Consider the following 19,500-nt stretch of genomic DNA (forward strand, 5'->3'; position numbering starts at 1 on the left):
ACCACATAAATGGAATGCAGAGAAACCAATCCATGTAAAGAGAAGTGTAATCTGTTTCTGTGGATAACTTCCAAACACATATTGTTCATTTCTAATACTTTAAATTCATTAGCATTATTCATGATTATATCTCTTGATGAAGAGCTTAATATCTCAATGGCTATAATTGGTCTCATGTATACAGTTTCTTCTGAAATGTTCTAAGGTTAAGTGAAAAACAAAATAAATAAAAAAGGAAACATGAGCTATTCAATGTAATAGAATAACCTGATGCTTTATACTCATTAAAAATTGATTTTAGCAGAAAATGAGTTAACAACCTTTAATGCTATTCTCATGGTTACTTTACATAATCACATTACTCCCTCCCTTGGTTGTGACTGTCTTTAAAACATACTTATCTATAAACATGAATTCATTTAAAAAGCAGATTAACTTGTTTCACCATACTGCAGTTTATCTTGAACTTGTTTTTAAAAGAGCAGTGCCACTACAGGCAAATAAAAACAGTTTCATAAACTGCAATAATAATTAAACAGTAAGAAATAAACACACCACAAAGAAATGAATAAATTGAGACTCAGGTAACTACAGAATCCACTGAGGTTAATATTTAAGTCAAATAATGTAAGTACACAGAATTCTGATTTTGAAATATCATAGAAATATTATTCCTTCCATCTTCCAATGCATTTGAATTGTATTTCTTTCCCTTTTCTCTCATTATAGACCTACAGCTCTAGCACATTGTCAAGGTTTCCTGTACAGCTATGATTTATTGAACTAATTCTGCTAGCAATATTTTTTTTTCCAAATCCTCACTTCTAAAACTGAAAAAGAAGCTGAAATTAAGATCATTATATAAGGAATTGATAAAGTTCCCATGTAGAAAGCCAGACTATCCATTATATCTATAGAAAATTATAGAACAGTGGTAAACAAATATAACTCTGTATGACAATAATTAAGTCGCTATTTTCCTACTTAATCATTATCAGCTATCATATTCTTATCAGGTAAAAAATTATTCTTCTTTTGAAAATTGGCTTTGAGTGGCCCAGAAAAATTTTAATGTACAAAAATACAAGAAAAATGTGTTTCAACAAAAGCAAATAAAATATACACTGAAAAAATCTTTTAAAAAACCAAATAAATTAAAATTAAAATACAGAGCACATAGCAGAGCATTGGATTGGTTCCATAATCCATAATGAGAACCATTTCTAAAAATAAAAATTTAAATGTTATAAAAGATTCCAAATTGTATTAGATGGCTTTCTTTTATTCTAAGGGAGTCATTTTTTCTAGCTCCTATTATATCTTCTTCAAAATTTTTTTTAAATACAATATTGCCATTTTTGTAAAATCAATCATCTACATCTTATTACCAAGTGATAATTTGAAAGCTATGGTTAGTTTGCAAACTGTGTCTTTCTAATCATCTTTGAAAGATAAAAATATGTGAAAGTAACATTTAACTTGAGGGGAAAGTATGAGAAATGAACTATTTTCATTCATTTAAACGAATGAAACAAAACAAAACCCTTTGTCACATGTCTTCTAAGTGTTCCTACTATTCCAGGAGCTGGGGGGAGAAAAAGATGAATTGGACATTTTTCCTATTCTTAATGATCTTACAGTTTAATGAAAGAGACAGATGCATAAACATATGTGTATTGTATAAAATGATAAATGTAATAAGGGACATAAAAGAGTGGCTTTGGAGATGTGGAGGAGGGACAGGCAGCTTCAGAAGATCATGGTAACCTTCATGGAGAAATTAAGAGGCTGAAGTTCAGGGTCCTGAGCCCTGAATTGGAGTGGCAATAACTTCTAAGGTGTAAGAAAGAGCAGCAGCAAATACATAGATCTGAGGAAAGGTAGGATGTGTATGCACAGATACAAATAATTCTGAACAGTTAGAGAACAAAATATGTCTCTCCAACAGGGAGAAGGAAAAAAAAGAAGCTACATATTTAATAGAAACCAGAACTTGAATACCATCTGCTTAAAAATAAACTTAGTGGGAAACCATTGTAGGGTTTTAAGGAAGTTGTGAACTTGCTGGATATGTGTTATAACATTGATCTCTTTGCCCTGTAAAGACTAGTCAGCTAGGAGCCCTCAGATAGATTTCTTGGGCCCTGAGGCTGTGTTAGTCTAGGTTAAGAGAGAGATGAGGATTCTTAAATGTGGAGAATGGTAACTAGGATAAGAGACAGAGGGACAGATTTAAGAAAGGTATGGGGGGTTAAAAAAAGTAGTTGATGGCTGGTTTGATGATGAAAGTACAAAGAGGCCAGGAGTTAAAGATGACTCATATTTCAAACTTGGAGAATAGTGGTACCATCAGTGGGAGAATGCCGGACAGAAGGCAACATCTTCTTCTGTGTGTGTGTTTTCATGGAGGAGGGGGTGATAATTTCAGTTCATGGTTACCTAGAGTTTAGTGTGGTTGTCCTACATCCAGGTAGAAATGTTCCTCAGCAGCTGGAGAGATAAGCAGTGGGGAGGAGTTTGGGAGGAGAAGGGGAAGCTGGAGGCACAAGTACAATGACCCAGCTTGGAAACAGCATACAGAAGAAGGTTAAAATCATGTAAATGGATGTGATGGCTGGAGAAGGATCTTTAAAGGCAGGAGAACAGAGAGTGAGACTGAAACCCAAAGAACTCCAATAATTAGTAAATGACATCAGATGAGCTCATATGCCAGAAACAGAAAAATATGATTGAGTAAAATTAATTAACTGCAGTGTCGTGGTGGTCCAAGTCATGAAAACACTTCAGGAATTGGATGATCATCATTGTCAGTGCAAGATAGGTCTAGAAAGAGAACTGCTAAGAGTATGTTAGTTGACACTGGCAGGGTCACTAGAATTCAGGTGGTCATGACTTGAGAAGCAAATTGGAAATATGAGAATAGAAGCAAAGGAAAAGGGAGGAGCTCTTGAGGGGGCAGGATGTGAGGTCAAGAAATTTTGTAGGATATTTGAAATTTCAAGGTGTATATATAAGTTGAGGATAAAAAAAATGGAAGAGGATAAAAGTATGACTGAAGCGGCCATATTTTTAAACTCAATACAAGTCACTGTGTATTTAATACATATATTCTATGTCAACTCTACATAAGCAACAAGTTTGCATAAGCAATTCATATTGATTCAGGAAAATAAAAAGAAAATAATGGAAACATCAAACTTTTGAAGTCAAAAATCCAAATAAGAGACTGAATAAGAATGTGGAATAATACCATTCTCTACATAATTAGTATCCTAAAGTAGATACTTTTCAGAACATTCAGAAAGTGAAACTATAATATATTATTAGAAACACTAGAATTTGAAATATTGAACTGTGTTTGACATATGCTTGTACTTACTGATTTATAAACACCTTGATGTACCCATAGAAGTAACATAGTTGAGATATTTTGACAAAATCTTTTCTAAACTTTAAAATTAAAATAAAAGGATACTTTAAAGTTTTATTACAAAAGTATTGACAATAATCCTACAAGCAACTCTACTTGTTTTCTCCATTAATGAAAATTCTTTCACTATATACATTTAAAATATAAAAAGAATAAGAAAAATATTAATGCATATAGAAAATTATATATGAAACCATGAATCTAATATTACTAAAAATCTTGAATGAAATTTTTTAAAGATGCCCTATAAAAATAAATATCCTAGTTCATGTCTCAAAATAAAATTAAATTGACATTTGTCATGAAGGTAAGTGATAGTAAAGAAACCATCATCTTTGCCCTATAACCACTCACCTGAATACTAACTTTAGGTTACAAGTCCTCTTTTAAAATTTCTATCTTGCTAATTTTACATATGAATATCATTTCTATGTTTTAAATTCCTATTAGTCGCTTCAAAATATAGAGAGGGATCACTAATGGAGGAGAGATACAAATTGCAAGAATAAAAATTCACTGGACTGTGACTTCCTAGTGGTCAGGAGCTGTGTCTTATTTATTTCTGAACTTAACTATAACTGGATCTGATACACAGCAGGTTTTCAGTATAGCAAAGTTGAAGAATGAATGAAATGGGAAAAGTTACTAAAATAAAAGTCCTCTAGTCAAGGCAAGAAGAGACAATGTTATTACCTTTTTCTCTAGGAACATTACTGAGACTAACTAAATGGATCACAAATTTTTTAAATATCTAAAGAACTTATTAGAGCCAACACATTTAATGTATTATACCTTTAGAGTACTAAAAGTGCTTTTAAAGTATTACATAGATAATTTTATTTTCAGGCAATCATTAAACAATATTCAGAATAAGAACTTTCCTTCTGAAAAGTGTGATTTGAAAGACTATTTCCATTAACTTGGTTCCTGCATTTTCTAGCTGACATAATTTTGGCATATATTAATAAAAGAAAAGCTCTTTGCCAAAGTAGAGTTGTCCTGGTTAAGTTCACACTTACTGATGGCTTAGTTATTAGGTGTGTTTAGAATAAAAATAGTCACTCAACCCATCATCCCTACTATCCCTGTGATCTATCTAAGAAAAGCTTCTATCTCTACACGATCAATTTGAAAAAATGGGACTGAGTGCACAGTGCACCTTATTGCTTCTTTAAAAGGATCTCAAAGTACAGAGCACCACAGTAGTGAACAGAGGAAGATTTGGGCATTTAAAAATTCCAAATTCCTAGACCATTCTGGGGCTGAGACCATAGAACTTTCATGCAAATGAATGAACCCAGACAATTCAGAGGGTATTAGAAACAGAATGGCAGGAAGCTAAATGTAAACAAAGACAAGAATCTGTCAGGACTGAGTCAGTGATAGAATTCATTTACTTTAGAAGATATCAGGGAATACACTATTCAAATTCCATCTCCCCATCATTCTGCAGTAGTGAATTTAAAGCCATCTTTTTTACTAGAGTTCTCAGATGATCTGGTCAGATTTCTTTCCTATTCCACCTTCATCCTCCCTTTTGGTTGACATCCAATGTTTGTAACAGTGGTAAACTGATCTCTTCGTTGTCCCTCCTACTTTCCCACCACTATATATCTTTTCGTTTATTGTGTAATCATGATTTAAAAGGACTAGGAGAAAGACATACCAGCCAGACATCCAGACTCTGTACGGCTCTGAGATCTCACTTTCATTTCCCTAATGGCTTTGTTGTAATTAGATTTGCAAAAACAGCAAAAGGTCTCATTTTGAATGGCAACAGCTGTTGACATCAACATTATATTGAATAATTTACTGGTTTAATTTTAGCTGCAAAACAATAAAACCCTCTTGTGGATGATTACTTTAGCAGGCAAAGTTTTCCCTCTCTGTTGCTGATTCTCCTGCTTCAACAGTACCAGTTTCTTCATGAAATACCCTTAACCTGAGAGTGCCAAAATCTCTCCAGGGGAGCAGCTTATTTTTCTAGTTTCCTTGAAGCAAAGTGTCTATGTGACTATTTCAGTATCCTCAAACTATGTGTTTATGTGTAAATCAGTGAGGTGGCATTAGCTCTTCCAAGCTGAATTTGAATTTGAATGGCAGAATATTACTTTACCTTTTGAGAATCTGCCACTTCACAGAGTGACTTAAGCTGATTTCTTGACCTGCAGGGAATTGCAGCAGCATCTGCAAATTGATGTCTTCTTGGCAGAAAATGATGTGGTTTGCTTTACTTCTTCAATATTCCCTATCAGCCAGCCCTTAATCTGGCAGAAAATCTCTTTACGGAATCTCATACTTTCCTGCCGAATCTAACGTACCCAAGATGATTCTCCACAACAAGTGTGCATATGCTTGTACGTGTATGTGCACGTGTGTGTGGGCACTCACAATGGTGAAGAGGAGTTTTGGATAGAAGGAAGATAGCGCATGTGAACCTGCTCTCAATTCTAAATTTATTCACCTTCTAGAGGAAAAAAAGAAAAAGAAAAGTCCTTATTAAAATAGGGTTGCTGTCTTTTAAATAAATAGTTGTTGAGATTCATTGGACGCAGTGACACTATTTCTTTTATAGTTCAGTGCTTTTCTTCTTTATGTAATGTCTTTGTTATTCAACTGTTATCAATATCAAAGGTATTCTAATTATTATTCATTTTACAATGCATCCTTTTGAAAAGTTAAAAAAAATGTGTACCCATCTTTGAATTGTCCTACATCGGTTACATTAGGTAATATGCTAACCTATGATAGAATTACTTTCACAAAATGTACTTCCATTTTTATTAATATGCATATCACTAAATTCCTTTTTTTTATCATCACTGCTTTTGCTTATATTTTGTTGAAGGAGTAATACAAGGCAGCATTTATCAAAGAGAGATCCTCACATAAGTTGATTGTAACAACAAAGAAACATAAAGTCTCTGTTAAAGACTTTTATCAAGTGGAATCTCTAAAGTATAATTGCTTGTTTTTTCAGATACCTTTAATTTCCAGCAAAATTTGGAAGAATTTGTATACTGCACACAATGTATATGTGATACCAACTTCATGAAGGTGTTGATAGAAGTCATTAAAAAATGTTAAACAGAAACATTTTAGTGGGTATAGATTCAATTCCATAAAGCATTCTTGCAGAAATGATTTCTCTTAAAATCAACACATATAAAGATGAATAGAATTTTCCATGAGAGTATCATATATTTACTAGATTGCCTCAGGGATAAACATGTATGTGTGTACCTTTTGATTAGCAACATGCACTTGATTGAGTTTTTGGCCAGTAAAGTTGCTTACCCTTGGGTGCAGTTTGGATGGCACGGATGGCACTCTCGGTCTTGATCAGCATACTTGAAAATGAAACTGTTTGCCCCTTGTAAGCCATCTGGACATTTTTCCACACAGTTCGGGCCATCCTTGAAATGGGAGCACTTTGTACAGTTGTCAGGTCCCTAAAAAGTGTGAGAAAAAACAATGAAGAAAAAAAAATGGGTGCCTTTTCCTCTGGAATGTATTCATCTAGTTTAGCTACTGAGACCTCAGTGGATGGCCAAATGTCCCCAAGAGCATTTTCAGAAGTACAAAAGGGAATGCTGCTAGTATAGATTTTCAATTAGCGAAACTATCCAGTGATTTTTCTAGAAGGACATCAATATTTTCTTTCTGTCATTTATTCACAGTGAGATTATACTGCAACAGTATTTGGTAACAACACATTTTTCCTAGAAATATTTAATCACAGTCACTAGGAATATGTCAATATGATCGTGAGTTAATGAAGATGAGGAAATGATAGGCATTAGGCTTAACACTGAATTTCATATACAAGTGAGATGTAAACTTTCCTTTGGTAGTACCATGAGTATCTGAACGATGAATTTAAAATTTTTTGTGGTTGAATTATCAGGAATTAGGCACTTTAGGTAAATCAAATTTAAGTTCTAAATTACTCTCCATCTCAAATCAACCTATAATGCTAAAATCATATCATCTCTATGAAGAGATTTTAGAAAATCACAGTATAATACTGAGGATAATAAAAGCACAATCTAATGAGCAAATGTCAAAAACTCCATAATAATAAACTGGATACAAAAGAATATTATATGGAGAAACTAAAAAGAGATGATATAACTATGACCATAATCTATATTATACTGTCACTTTATATATTTATGTTTATAATTTATAATATCTAATATATAAAATTATAATAAGCAATAACAGGAAAATATATTTAAATGTTATAATAAAAGTAAAAATATTAAATTCCTATTAAACACCTAAACATTTTTCCAAAGGAACTGATATGGATTTCGTGCTGGGGATAGTAAGCATGCAAGAAATGATAAGTAGTGCTTTCTCAAATCAAATTGAGAACATCGCGGTGAAAAATGCTATTGTCTTAAAATATGCTCATATATTTACACATTTGACTGTTTTGAATAATTGTATAATAAGTAAAAATGATATTATCTATTCAAAATTTGTTTTAGTCTCCTTTTTAATACCGTATTTTCTCAGGATTCCTCTTCTTTTTGTTCCTTGGAACTTCTTATCTCAACTCCTGTCCTCACAAGTTTGTTTATAACCATAGGGCTCAACATTTATGACAGTTCACATAGAACATAATTTAGATAAATAAGATATACTTAGTATAGAGAAGGATGTTTAATATTATTAGGTTTACTGTTATAAAGATGTGAATGTGACAGACAAGACCAAGGAGACATAATACAGGGGTCTATTTATTAGGCAGGGAGCAGGGAGTTGGGGATCAGTCTATGCATGGGAGTGTATTACATCTAGCCAGACATTACAAGCGGTGATATAAGGCATCAGGAAATCAAGAAACATAATACTTTAATCCTGTTCTTGAAGTCTGTGAGTCTGTTTCTGTTTTGTAAATTCATTTATATCATTTCTTTTTAGACTCCACATGTACGTGATGTCATACAATATTTCTCCTTCTCTGTCTGACTTACATCACTCAGTATGACACTCTAGGTCCATCCGTGTTGCTGCAAATGGCATTCTTTGATTCTTTTTTATGGCTGAGTAATAGGACAGAAATGGTCTGGACCTAACAGAAGCAGAAGATATTAAGAAGAGGTGGCAAGAATACACAGAAGAACTGTACAAAAAAGATCTTCACGACCCAGATAATCATGATGGTGTTATCACTCATCTAGAGCCGGACGTCCTGGAATGTGAAGTCAAGTGGGCCTTAGAAAGCATCACTATGAACAAAGCTAGTAGAGGTGATGGAATTCCAGTTGAGCTGTTTCAAATCCTGAAAGATGATGCTGTGAAAGTGCTGCACTCAATATGCCAGCAAATTTGGAAAACTCAGCAGTGGCCACAGGACTGGAAAAGGTCAGTTTTCATTCCAATTCCAAAGAAAGGCAATGCCAAAGAATGCTCAAACTACCGCACAATTGCACTCATCTCACATGCTAGTAAAGTAATGCTCAAAATTCTCCAAGCCAGGCTTCAGCAATACATGAACTGTGAAATCCCTGATGTTCAAGCTGGTTTTAGAAAAGGCAGAGTAACCAGAGATCAAATTGCCAACATCCGCCGGATCATAAAAAAAAAGCAAGAGAGTTCCAGAAAAACATCTATTTCTGCTTTATTGACTATGCCAAAGCCTTTGACTGTGTGGATCACAATAAACTGTGGAAAATTCTGAAAGAGATGGGAATACCAGACTACCTGACCTGCCTCTTGAGAAATCTGTATGCAGGTCAGGAAGCAACAGTTAGAACTGGACATGGAACAACAGATGGGTTCCAAATAGGAAAAGGAGTACATTGAGGCTGGATATTGTCACCCTGCTTATTTAACTTCTATGCAGAGTACATCATGAGAAATGCTGGACTGGAAGAAACACAAGCTTGAATCAAGATTGCTGGGAGAAATATCAATAACCTCAGATATGCAGATGACACCACCCTTATGGCAGAAAGTGAAGAGGAGCTAAAGAGCCTCTTGATGAAAGTGAAAGAGGAGAGTGAAAAAGTTGGCTTAAAGCTCAAAATTCAGAAATGAAGATCATGGCATCTGGTCCCATCACTTCCTGGGAAATAGATGGGGAAACAGTGGAAACAGTGTCAGACTTTATTTTTTGGGGCTCGAAAATCACTGCAGATGGAGACTGCAGCCATGAAATTAAAAGACGCTTACTCCTTGGAAGAAAAGTTATGACCAACCTAGATAGTATATTCAAAAGCAGAGACATTACTTTGCCGACTAAGGTCCCTCTAGTCAAGGCTATGATTTTTCCTGTGGTCATGTATGGATGTGAGAGTTGGACTGTGAAGAAGGCTGAGCGCCAAAGAATTGATGCTTTTGAACTGTGGTGTTGGAGAAGACTCTTGAGAGTCCCTTGGACTGCAAGGAGATCCAACCAGTCCATTCTGAAGGAGATCAACCCTGGGATTTCTTTGGAAGGAAGGATGCTAAAGCTGAAACTCCAGTACTTTGGCCACCTCACGCGAAGAGTTGACTCATTGGAAAAGACTCTGATGCTGGAGGGATTGGGGGCAGGAGGAGAAGGGGATGACGGAGGATGAGATGGCTGAATGTCATCACTGACTCGATGGATGTGAATCTGAGTGAACTCTGGGAGATGGTGATGAACAGGGAGGCCTGGCGTGCTGCCATTCATGGGGTCGAAAAGAGTCGGACACAACTGAGCGACTGAACTGAACTGAATATGTTTCCCAGGTGAAGGGTGGGAGGAAGGGATAGTTAGGGAGTTTGGGATGGACATGTATGCATTGCTTTATGTTAAATGGATAACTAACAAGGACCTACTGTATAGCACATGGAACTCTGTTCAATGTTATGTGGCAGCCTGGATGGGAGAGGTGTTGGGGGATAATGGATACATGTATATGTTTGACTGAATCCCTTTGCTGCCACCTGAAACTGTCACAACATCGTTTATTAATTGGCTATATACCAATACAAAATAAAATGTTTAAAACATATACAAAAATAAAATTTAAAAAATATATAATATTTTAAAATTTAAAGATAAAGGCAGCTTATGAAGAATAGCAGTGCAAAGAAAAAAGGGGTAATCTGAAAGAAATTTATGGAAATCTTAGACTGGTGAGATTCAATCAATTACCTTTTTGACTATTTTGAAGTGAGTATCTATCAATCTGTCTAACTAAGATCTAACTAGATAAGCAGATATAGATATATTTATGTCTCGTTTTTCTTAATTTCCTATATTTATTTTATATGTATATAAGCATGTACACATGTATATACATATATTCAATATTGATATACATATATATTTTTTCCTATGAAACAGAATTGCTGTTCAACCTGAAGAGTTTGCTACTGGCAACTTATTTCCTACCAAAAAAGAATACTTAACATGCTTCCAATTTTAACACCTGCTCATGGGTACTTAGGCACGTAATGCTGTCTATTATACAAAATCATTTACTGTGCAAGTAAGCTCAGTGGCATACTCTGTACAAGACAAGAGACAGGCTGATGTCGTCTTCAGAACACAAGAATAAAATTTACTAGGAGTAAATTAGGCAGTCATAGAATTAGGAATTATTTTTCTATAAAATTCTTCTAATGTTAAAAAATGTCTAGATAAAATCAACAGATGTAAAAGTTTTACAGAGTTAAAATTAAATTCACATTTAATCTTTAGGCATACTTTAATAGGATATATTTTTAACTTCCTTATATTTAGAGCATCTCTTAACTATTTGACTATATTACCATGATATAAAATCAAATGTCCAGAGCTGCCACAACAAAAAGATAGTCTGACAAATCTCAAGAGGAATGAAATGTACTGATTCTTCATCTCATTTCCTTAATAAAAAGATTTAAAGAAATACATGTGTGTCTAATGCAAACTCTTCTATCATTATTTTCCCAAAACTTTTAAGATTCTAGGGCCAGGGAATGAACTAATAAATGCAATAATAGCAAACAAAGGTGAAGGCAATATTCTTCCTTATCTCTGATTTTAAGCTGTCCTTGAACTCAGTAATCTAGACAGAAAACTAAAGGATAGGCTAAATCCCAACAGAAACATTTCATTTTTTTCTCAGTGACAATTGACATTTTTCTTTGGTAGTTACTGTAAAAGACAAAGCCATGATTCACCAGTATCTAATTCTCTGAACTTTCAGCTTCATAGAATATAGAAATTCCCTCCCACTAGATGGGAGGTGTGTCTTACTATGGATAATGAAAATAAGCGGAAGCAATTTAAGAAACTGCTGATGCTAAACTCTCCGGCCTCTCTTTCCCTGCTGCCATGATGTGGGGATCTTATGTACATGTGAAGAGTGAAAGTGTTAGTCATTCATTCAGTGTGTCTGACTCCGATACCCCAGGACTGTAGCCCACCAAGCTCCTCTGCCCATGGAATTCTCCAGGCAAGAATACTGCAGTGAGTCCATTCAGTTCAGTTGCTCAGTCATGTTTGGCTCTTTGTGGCTCCATGGACAGCAGCACAACAGGCCTCCCTGTCCATCACCAACTCCTGAAGCCTACTCAAACTCATGTCCATTGTGTCGGTGATACCATTCAACCATCTCATTTTCTGTCGTCCCCTTCTCTTCCTGACCTCAATCTTTCCCAGCATCAGAGTCTTTTCAGATGAGTCGCTTCTTCGCATCAGGTAGCCAAAGTATTGGAATTTCAGCTTCAGCATCAGTCCTTCCAGTGAACACCCAGGACTGATCTTTAGGATTGACTGGATGGATCTCCTTGCAGTCCAATGAACTCTCTAGAGTCTTCTTCAACACCACAGTTCAGGAGCATCAATTCTTCAGCACTCAGCTTTTTTTGTAGTCCAATTCTCACATTCATACATGACTACTGGAAAAACCATAGCTTTGACTAGATGGACCTTTGCTGGTAAAGTAATGTCTCTATTTTTTAATGCGCTGTCTAGGTTGGTCATAGCTTTTCTTCCAAGGAGCAAGCGTCTTTTAATGTCCTGGCTGCAGTCACCATGTGCAGTGATTTTGGAGCCCCCCAAAATAAAGTCTGTCACTGTTTCCATTGTTTTCCCACCTATTTGCCATAAAATGATGGGACTGGATGCCATGATCTTAGTTTTCTACATGCTGAGTTTTAAGCCAACTTCTTCACTCTCCTCTTTCATCAAGAGGCTCTCCAGTTCTTCTTTGCTTTCTGCCATGAGTGGTGTCATACTGTAGTGAGTAGCCATTTCCTTCTCCAGGGAATGTTCCTGACCCTGAGGGAACATTCCTGAGGGACTGAACTCAAGTCTCCTGCATTGCAGACAGATTACAGTCTGAGCCACCAGAGGTGCCATAAATTCAAAACTTCTTGGAATGCCAGACCATCACAGAGTGGGGATGAGGGGGAGGGTCCAAGAAACTTCCCAGACTTTCAGGGCACTTTCCATGAAATATTTTTAAATATTTTTCTGTAGTCTATTGCAATATGGTGGTTACTTATTATGGCAACATAAGCTTCATTAACCTGACTTTAATAGCTACTTTAGTTTTTGTTGGGTCCCATCTCCTAGGCTTTCTCCTCTCTTGCTGCCTCTCTGGCTTGTATTTTGGTCTCCTTTGACTTTATCTGATTTCCTTTTTCTTCTTGCATTCCCTGTCTTATCTTTCTTGATAGGACTGTATAGGAATAGTGAAAGTGTGTCAGAAAAGATAAAATTGTTTTAAAAAAGAGGAAGAAATAGAATAAAGAATAAAATAAATAAAACCAAGGGCAGACAGACAAGGATACAAAATCAGAGGCTTGCTTTTAGTTCAGATCTATCCCTCTCAAGATTACCCTGAACATGTCACATTTAAATAAGATAATACCATCCATTTTACATCCATTGGTGATGTATATTCCCAGATAGCGTTATTCTTACTACATTATAGACATTGTTGTCTAGAGAAAAATAAAGTGAAATGAAAAGGGTGTGGAATTTGGTGTCAAAATTTCTATAGTTGAATTCCAGCTCCACATCTTACTAACTTGCTGAGTTTTGCAATAACTTTCTAGTCATTACAATGGGTTCAATTTCTTTACATTTTAAATGGAGCACATGATAGTATGTTTCAGGTGTAATAGTGTTTGACAAATATACATATTTATCTATTATTATCATTAGGGAAACACTGACAGATCAAGAAAATGAGGTTTCAACAGAATACATCACAAGGCCAGGTGCGGGAATTCCAATTAGCTTTATGACTTCTTCTGTGTCATCATAATGTCAGTCTCATGAAGAAGTTTCCTGAACCTCTTGGATATCCTAAGTGATATATACCAGTTACATGACACATAACCCACCACTGTCCCTAGTTTTGATAAACAACATGTAGACCCAGAAACAGGCATACACCTTATATAATGTTGCTTAAGCTCAATTCTGGCAGTTCTTTCAGATAGAATAACGGAAAAAACACTATGCTCTTGTTTCGCATTTCAAGGCTTACTGATCAAGTGATCAAGCCAGTGTTCTTGATTTCATGCTCTGATCTTTCATAGCTGAGTGATTCAACTTTACTGAGCTTTTTGTACTTTTGACTTTTTGCCTTCTCTAATCTCTAGAAGTATTCATTCACAATTTTAGCAATGAATAGTGATTTTAAGCATTTGATCCACCAATGCCATCCTTACAGAATCAAAATATGTTCATTAAAAATCTGTTTTCTCATTCTTTCTTGATTATCAAATAATTTTGAAAATTGCAAGAATATTCACTTTCAAGGCTTTTTAATGTGTATTTTTAAGAACTATCTCAATTCCTTTGAGGAGCAGACTGTAAAAACAAAGACATCAATAAGCTAGTTATTTCCTAGCATACTTGTATACCACAGGAGGCAGCATAAGGAGTGGAACAGGAACAGGACTGATTTTGCAGTTTGCCTTGTTCAGAGAAGATGGCCAAATTCTTGGTTATTGTTACTGTATGGTTTCAAACTCTCTTTCTCTGAAAGATCCTTTTTTTTTTTTTTTTCATTCTCAGACATATGGTTCCTAGATATGATAGTTTTTAGACAAATTTTACAGAGACAGGTCAACTTACTTTAACAACCCAGAATGGAATTTTACTTTCCTGTTTCCGAACATTCTTTACAGAATCCACATTTCTCATGCTGCGGATTAATTGTATTTTCCATTACTAACTACCCTTAGCAGAAAAAGAAAATAGCCACACATGCCCTTAGCATACTTACTTGGAGATCATTACATACTAAATTGTCTTTTAGACTGGTTCTTTGGGCCAAATCACATCACTTCTTTTTCTCAGAGGTTTGTTTTTCCAAACTTAATCATCCTCACGGTAGTCCTTTGAACTGTCCGAGTATCCCACATCCTTCTTTAGATGAAGTTCTACAACAGCCCCCTGGGGCCTGATGGAAGTTTGGAGGGCTCAATGATAATTTTTTTTCTAAGCTAATTAAGTGCTGAATAAGCACTCTGGTAGAAAAAAATTAATGCTATTTAAATTTCAAATGAATTCTTACGGAGCAGCATGGACCTCTTGGCAACACTCAAATGTTGGTCCTCAAATTTTCTACTGATAGATGATTCAACAGACAAATAAACTGAAAATTTGTCTAAAGAAGGATGAATATGACACTTAGGAGTGACAAACTCATAGTGACCTCATTATTAAGAAAAAGTCTCATTTTAAGAATGATAGGAACCAAAGGAAGGTCTAAAAAATAATTATCACTTTTCTCTACAAAACTAACTTCAAACTACACAAATGTCAGCATGTTCATGAGGACTTTCCTAATGCTATAGCCCCTCCTTTGATCAACATGGTTCAATTCTTCTCTCTGCCACAGTATTTTATTACATAGTTTTAGATTTTAATTTATGAAAGCTTGCCTTCCCCCTTTTTTCAATTTTTCCTCCTAATGCTATCAAAGTTAACGGACTAAACGTAGATATGAATATGTTACAGTTTACCTCAAATAAAACATGAACTTTCGTATTTACAGATCTTTACATGATTCCTCAGTCTAGATCCTTCTTAAAAGCATAGCTCAAACACACCTTTTCTTTGGCTTTCTTTGGTGCCCCAGTTTTCAACTCGAAGGTTCAGTTTCTCCCTCATATGTGTTCCTATAACAGTTTATACATATTTATGTTTTATCAATTATTTTGCCTCCACTTAGTCATTTGTGTATCTCTCTTTTCACCACGATGCAATCTTTAAGGACAACACCATATATATATTTTTTTAAATAATTATGTTGGAAATAAATATTTAAGAGACTGAAGTTTTAAGTCTTTTAAGCTGTAAACCTCCTGAGGGGAAATTATTGAATGTGACTCCCCGTAGCATTCTAAAAATACCTATTTAATGGGTGGATAAATGCCACAGCAATGACTCAACAGATATTCATACATGAAACCAAATAAGCCAACACAACCGCAGATGTCTTCAGGCTTACCGGTCCATGGCACGTGAGGATGCCATCTTCCATCTTCTCACACTGGGGGTCACACTCGACACAGATGGAGCCATTCTCAAACTCCCGAAATTCACTGTGAAAACACCAGCAGCATGAGGCAGTGTAAGCAAACAAGCTGTCAACTTAACAAATGAAGTAACATCTGCTAAAAGTCCTATTGGCAGAGTAAATTCTAGAGTTTGTTTCTCTATGTGCCAGGAGCATCAGAATCATTTCCCTGTACATTAACGAGTAAGTTCTCCATTAGGAGAAAAGATAAACTGCAGCCAGATGGCTCCTCTTGCCCTCCATTGGGTTCAACGACAGACTCATTCAGGAAACTTCTCTCTTGTGAGAGATACTCCAGTAATCTCAAAAAAAAAAAAAAAAAAAAAAAGGAAAAAGGAAAAGAAAAAAGAAAGTATTACTCTTTTGATGACACAGCAGAACCATTTCTGCTATTTTAAGTAAGGCTGCGCCTATTTGTCTCTATATAAAATTTTACTCTTGGCTGAAGCCTTATTTTTTAAACTTTGAAAGAACTATTGTATTTTTCTTGTTGCTAAGTTACATGAATGTTCCCTATCCTTGTCCTTCAAATCCCAAGACTCTTCAATTTATTTTTAGTGAAACTTCAAAAACTGCTTTGACTTCTTTTCTTCTTTCAAAATATCTGCCTTGGAGAATTACAGAAAATATCTTTTCATGGTAGATTTTATTTTCTTAGATTATTGATCTAATATCACAACATTCTTTTCAGCTTAGACTCTTTTTGAAGTAATTCTATATGATACAAAATTAATAAAAAATAGTTTAAGGATAACATCCTGGAACTTTTTAATTGAAATCTAGGATGATGGTCATCCCTTCCCCAAACCTTACATTTTGTGGCTATTAGAATATTAAATGTCACCAATATATAAGTTTTCTAATCAATATCTACTCTAGAATTTTCATTTCAGTAATTGCATATTCATTATGTATGACTTCCCAGGTGGTGCTTATGGTAAAGAACCCATCTGCCAATGCAGAAGACAGGAGATGCAGGTTCAGTGCCTTGGCCAGAAAGATTCCTGAAGAAGGAAATGACAACCCACTCTAGTATTCTTGCCTGGAGAATTCTATGAACAGAGGAGCCTGGTGGGCTACAGTCCATTGGGTCGTACAAGTTGGACATGACTTAAGCGACTTAGCACAGCTCACAACATTGTATAATATGCAAACAACCACGTTGTTTCCACTAATGTATGAGAGGATGAGGCGTTGGCTATAAACAATTTAGAATGTCAGCTATGAATCATTAACAAAATTTGACTAAATATTTACAGGTACTTTATTATTTTGTGCCTTTGTATCATGAGTGACCATTCTAAACTGATAGCACTGAAAATATGGCAATTGGGCATTAATCAGGTAATAAATTCAAATTTATTTTTCCTTAGTATCCATTCTTTTTTTCATAGCAAAACATCTCATTTGGTGGTAATAAAGCCTTAACAAATGATTGAAATCCACAGGATGGGCTATATTTTCTGTTGGTTATATTAAGATTACATCTACTTCAAGGTAAAATAATGGTTTGGTTTTCAAAATAAATAGCATGAGTTATGTGTGGATGTACATATTTACTTACATGGATTTTGCACTCAAATTGAAGTGTTAGTTTGTTATGGATTAAGTTTTTACAAAATTTCTAGAGTTTAAACTGTCAAATATATAATTTTTTTATTTTGCATGTTTTATCAATATGAGTGATATAAAATATTAAACAGAGGAAAACTTCAGAATATAAGGGTTAAAATGATGTGGTGCTGGTGGAGGTGGGGAATGGAATTCAATTATAAAGAGAATCAAAAACATCATGTGTAAATGAGATTATATGATTGTTACAACAAAGTCTGCAATCATCAGCAAAGCACCATTTCTGAAAACAGCTTCTTGGGTGATGAAAGAATTAGGATACTAAATGAAGACAACCATTTTTATGTTTTTAAGACACAGGCCATCCTCGTCTTTTCTTTGGAGCTCCCTTATCCATATACAGAGTTGAGGAATAAAATGAGGAATAAAAAGAGTCCTAGAGATAATCTAGAGGCTTTTTCTTTTATAGACTAGACTTCTACCTGTAGAACCTCTGGCTCTCTTTCTTTCTGTTTTCAAAACAGATTCTCCTTGCAATTTCTTTATTGTCACTGTCTCCATCATTGCATTTTTTCTTTGCTGTCTCCCAGGGATTCTGCTATAACTTTGCCAGAGATCCTCTTTCACACGAGTCTGATCTAACAAGTCACATTCCATGAAGCATGGGCATTGGTTACTGAACTTTGTGTTTTTGCTTCTGTACATTTCTCACAGTTTTGTGTGTGTGCTACTTTAACCAATCCTGTGATCAAGAGCAAAAGCTTTGGAACTGGTTGGTGTTCTCAGCACAAAGATTAATATTTCTGTCTTAAATCTCCTAACTTCTTTAGACTTTATTTCCTAAATATCCTGTTTACTCTTAAAAAGGAAAAAGTGTTTCAATGAGAAATGTAAAAGATGACTACAAAGAGCTAAGACTGATACCCTTTCTGTTGTTTCTCTGTTGTCCTTCATGTTTCAGAAGCATTTAGCCATGTTGCCAGTTAACAACACACATTAGTCACTAAGTCGTGTCTGAGTCCTGTCGTGTCTGACTCCTTGAGACTCCAAAGCCCACCAGGCTCCTCTGTCCATGGATTTCTTAGGCAACAATACTGGAATGGATTGCCATTTCCTTCTCCAGAGGATCTTCCCCTCCCAGGGGTTGAACCCAAATCTCCTGCACTGGCAGGTGGATGCTTTACCACTGAGTCACCAGGGAAGTCCATATTGGAGTTACAAATTGCCAAAATATAATGACTTGTATGATATGGATTTGAGTGCTAACAGCCAGGATTACCTGACTTAGTGTTTCCCCCTAAAAAAAAAAATCCTCCTTTTAGAATTTCTTCTTTTATGATAGTCAAGCTATTTGTATATGTAAATAGGTTCCCTGATTTTGTATTTCATATTTGTATTTATTTTCAGCAGTGTATAAAGTGACTCTTCTACTTAACCATTTAATCAGCTCAGATCTATAGACACTAAATGGAAACAAAGATAACTATTTTAGGGGTAGGAATTCTAACAAGACTTTATTATACTTTTTTCTCTTTTGATAATCACAACTATTTTATGATATCAACACTAGTCCCATTTTCCATATTTAAAAAATGAATTTAGGACAATTAGTTATTTATCCAAGGATAGACATTTCACATAGGAAGTGATTAAGTTAGGATTTAAGCTCATTTTTCATCAAAGGCTGTCATGTCTGCCAGGCAAAGTTGGAAGAAATTTACCAGTATCACAGATTGGAGGTGGCAAAATCTATCATTGTGTAGGCAAGAATTACATCAGATATTTGTAACATAGTTTCATTTATTATATTTTAAACTAATCCTTGTGTATTATTTCCTAGGGCTCCATCACTGTGGCAAAAAACCATTAATACATTTGATTTAATGATCTGGAAAATGTGGTTTCCCTGGTGGTTCAGATGGTAAAGAATCTGCCTGCCAGTACAGTAGACCTTGGTTTGATCCTTGTGTCAAGAAGATCCCC

The 19,500-nt window shown here is 35.1% G+C and overlaps 1 protein-coding gene across 3 annotated transcripts in view; it reads right to left on the reverse strand.

Moving 5' to 3' along the window:
- ERBB4 (erb-b2 receptor tyrosine kinase 4) overlaps window positions 1–19,500 on the reverse strand; it is a 1,296,210-nt gene that overhangs the window by 288,294 nt on the left and 988,416 nt on the right. For all 3 annotated transcript variants that reach the window (XM_060410398.1, XM_042244993.2, XM_060410397.1), the window contains exons 14-15: window positions 15,877–15,970; window positions 6,728–6,882 (exon numbers count right to left, since the gene is read on the reverse strand). In XM_060410398.1, the coding sequence (XP_060266381.1) occupies window positions 6,728–6,882; window positions 15,877–15,970 (249 nt within the window). The remainder of the gene's footprint in view (window positions 1–6,727; window positions 6,883–15,876; window positions 15,971–19,500) is intronic.

The sequence above is a fragment of the Ovis aries genome, chromosome 2 (genome assembly GCF_016772045.2).
Source record: "Ovis aries strain OAR_USU_Benz2616 breed Rambouillet chromosome 2, ARS-UI_Ramb_v3.0, whole genome shotgun sequence".
Lineage (NCBI taxonomy): Eukaryota > Metazoa > Chordata > Mammalia > Artiodactyla > Bovidae > Ovis > Ovis aries.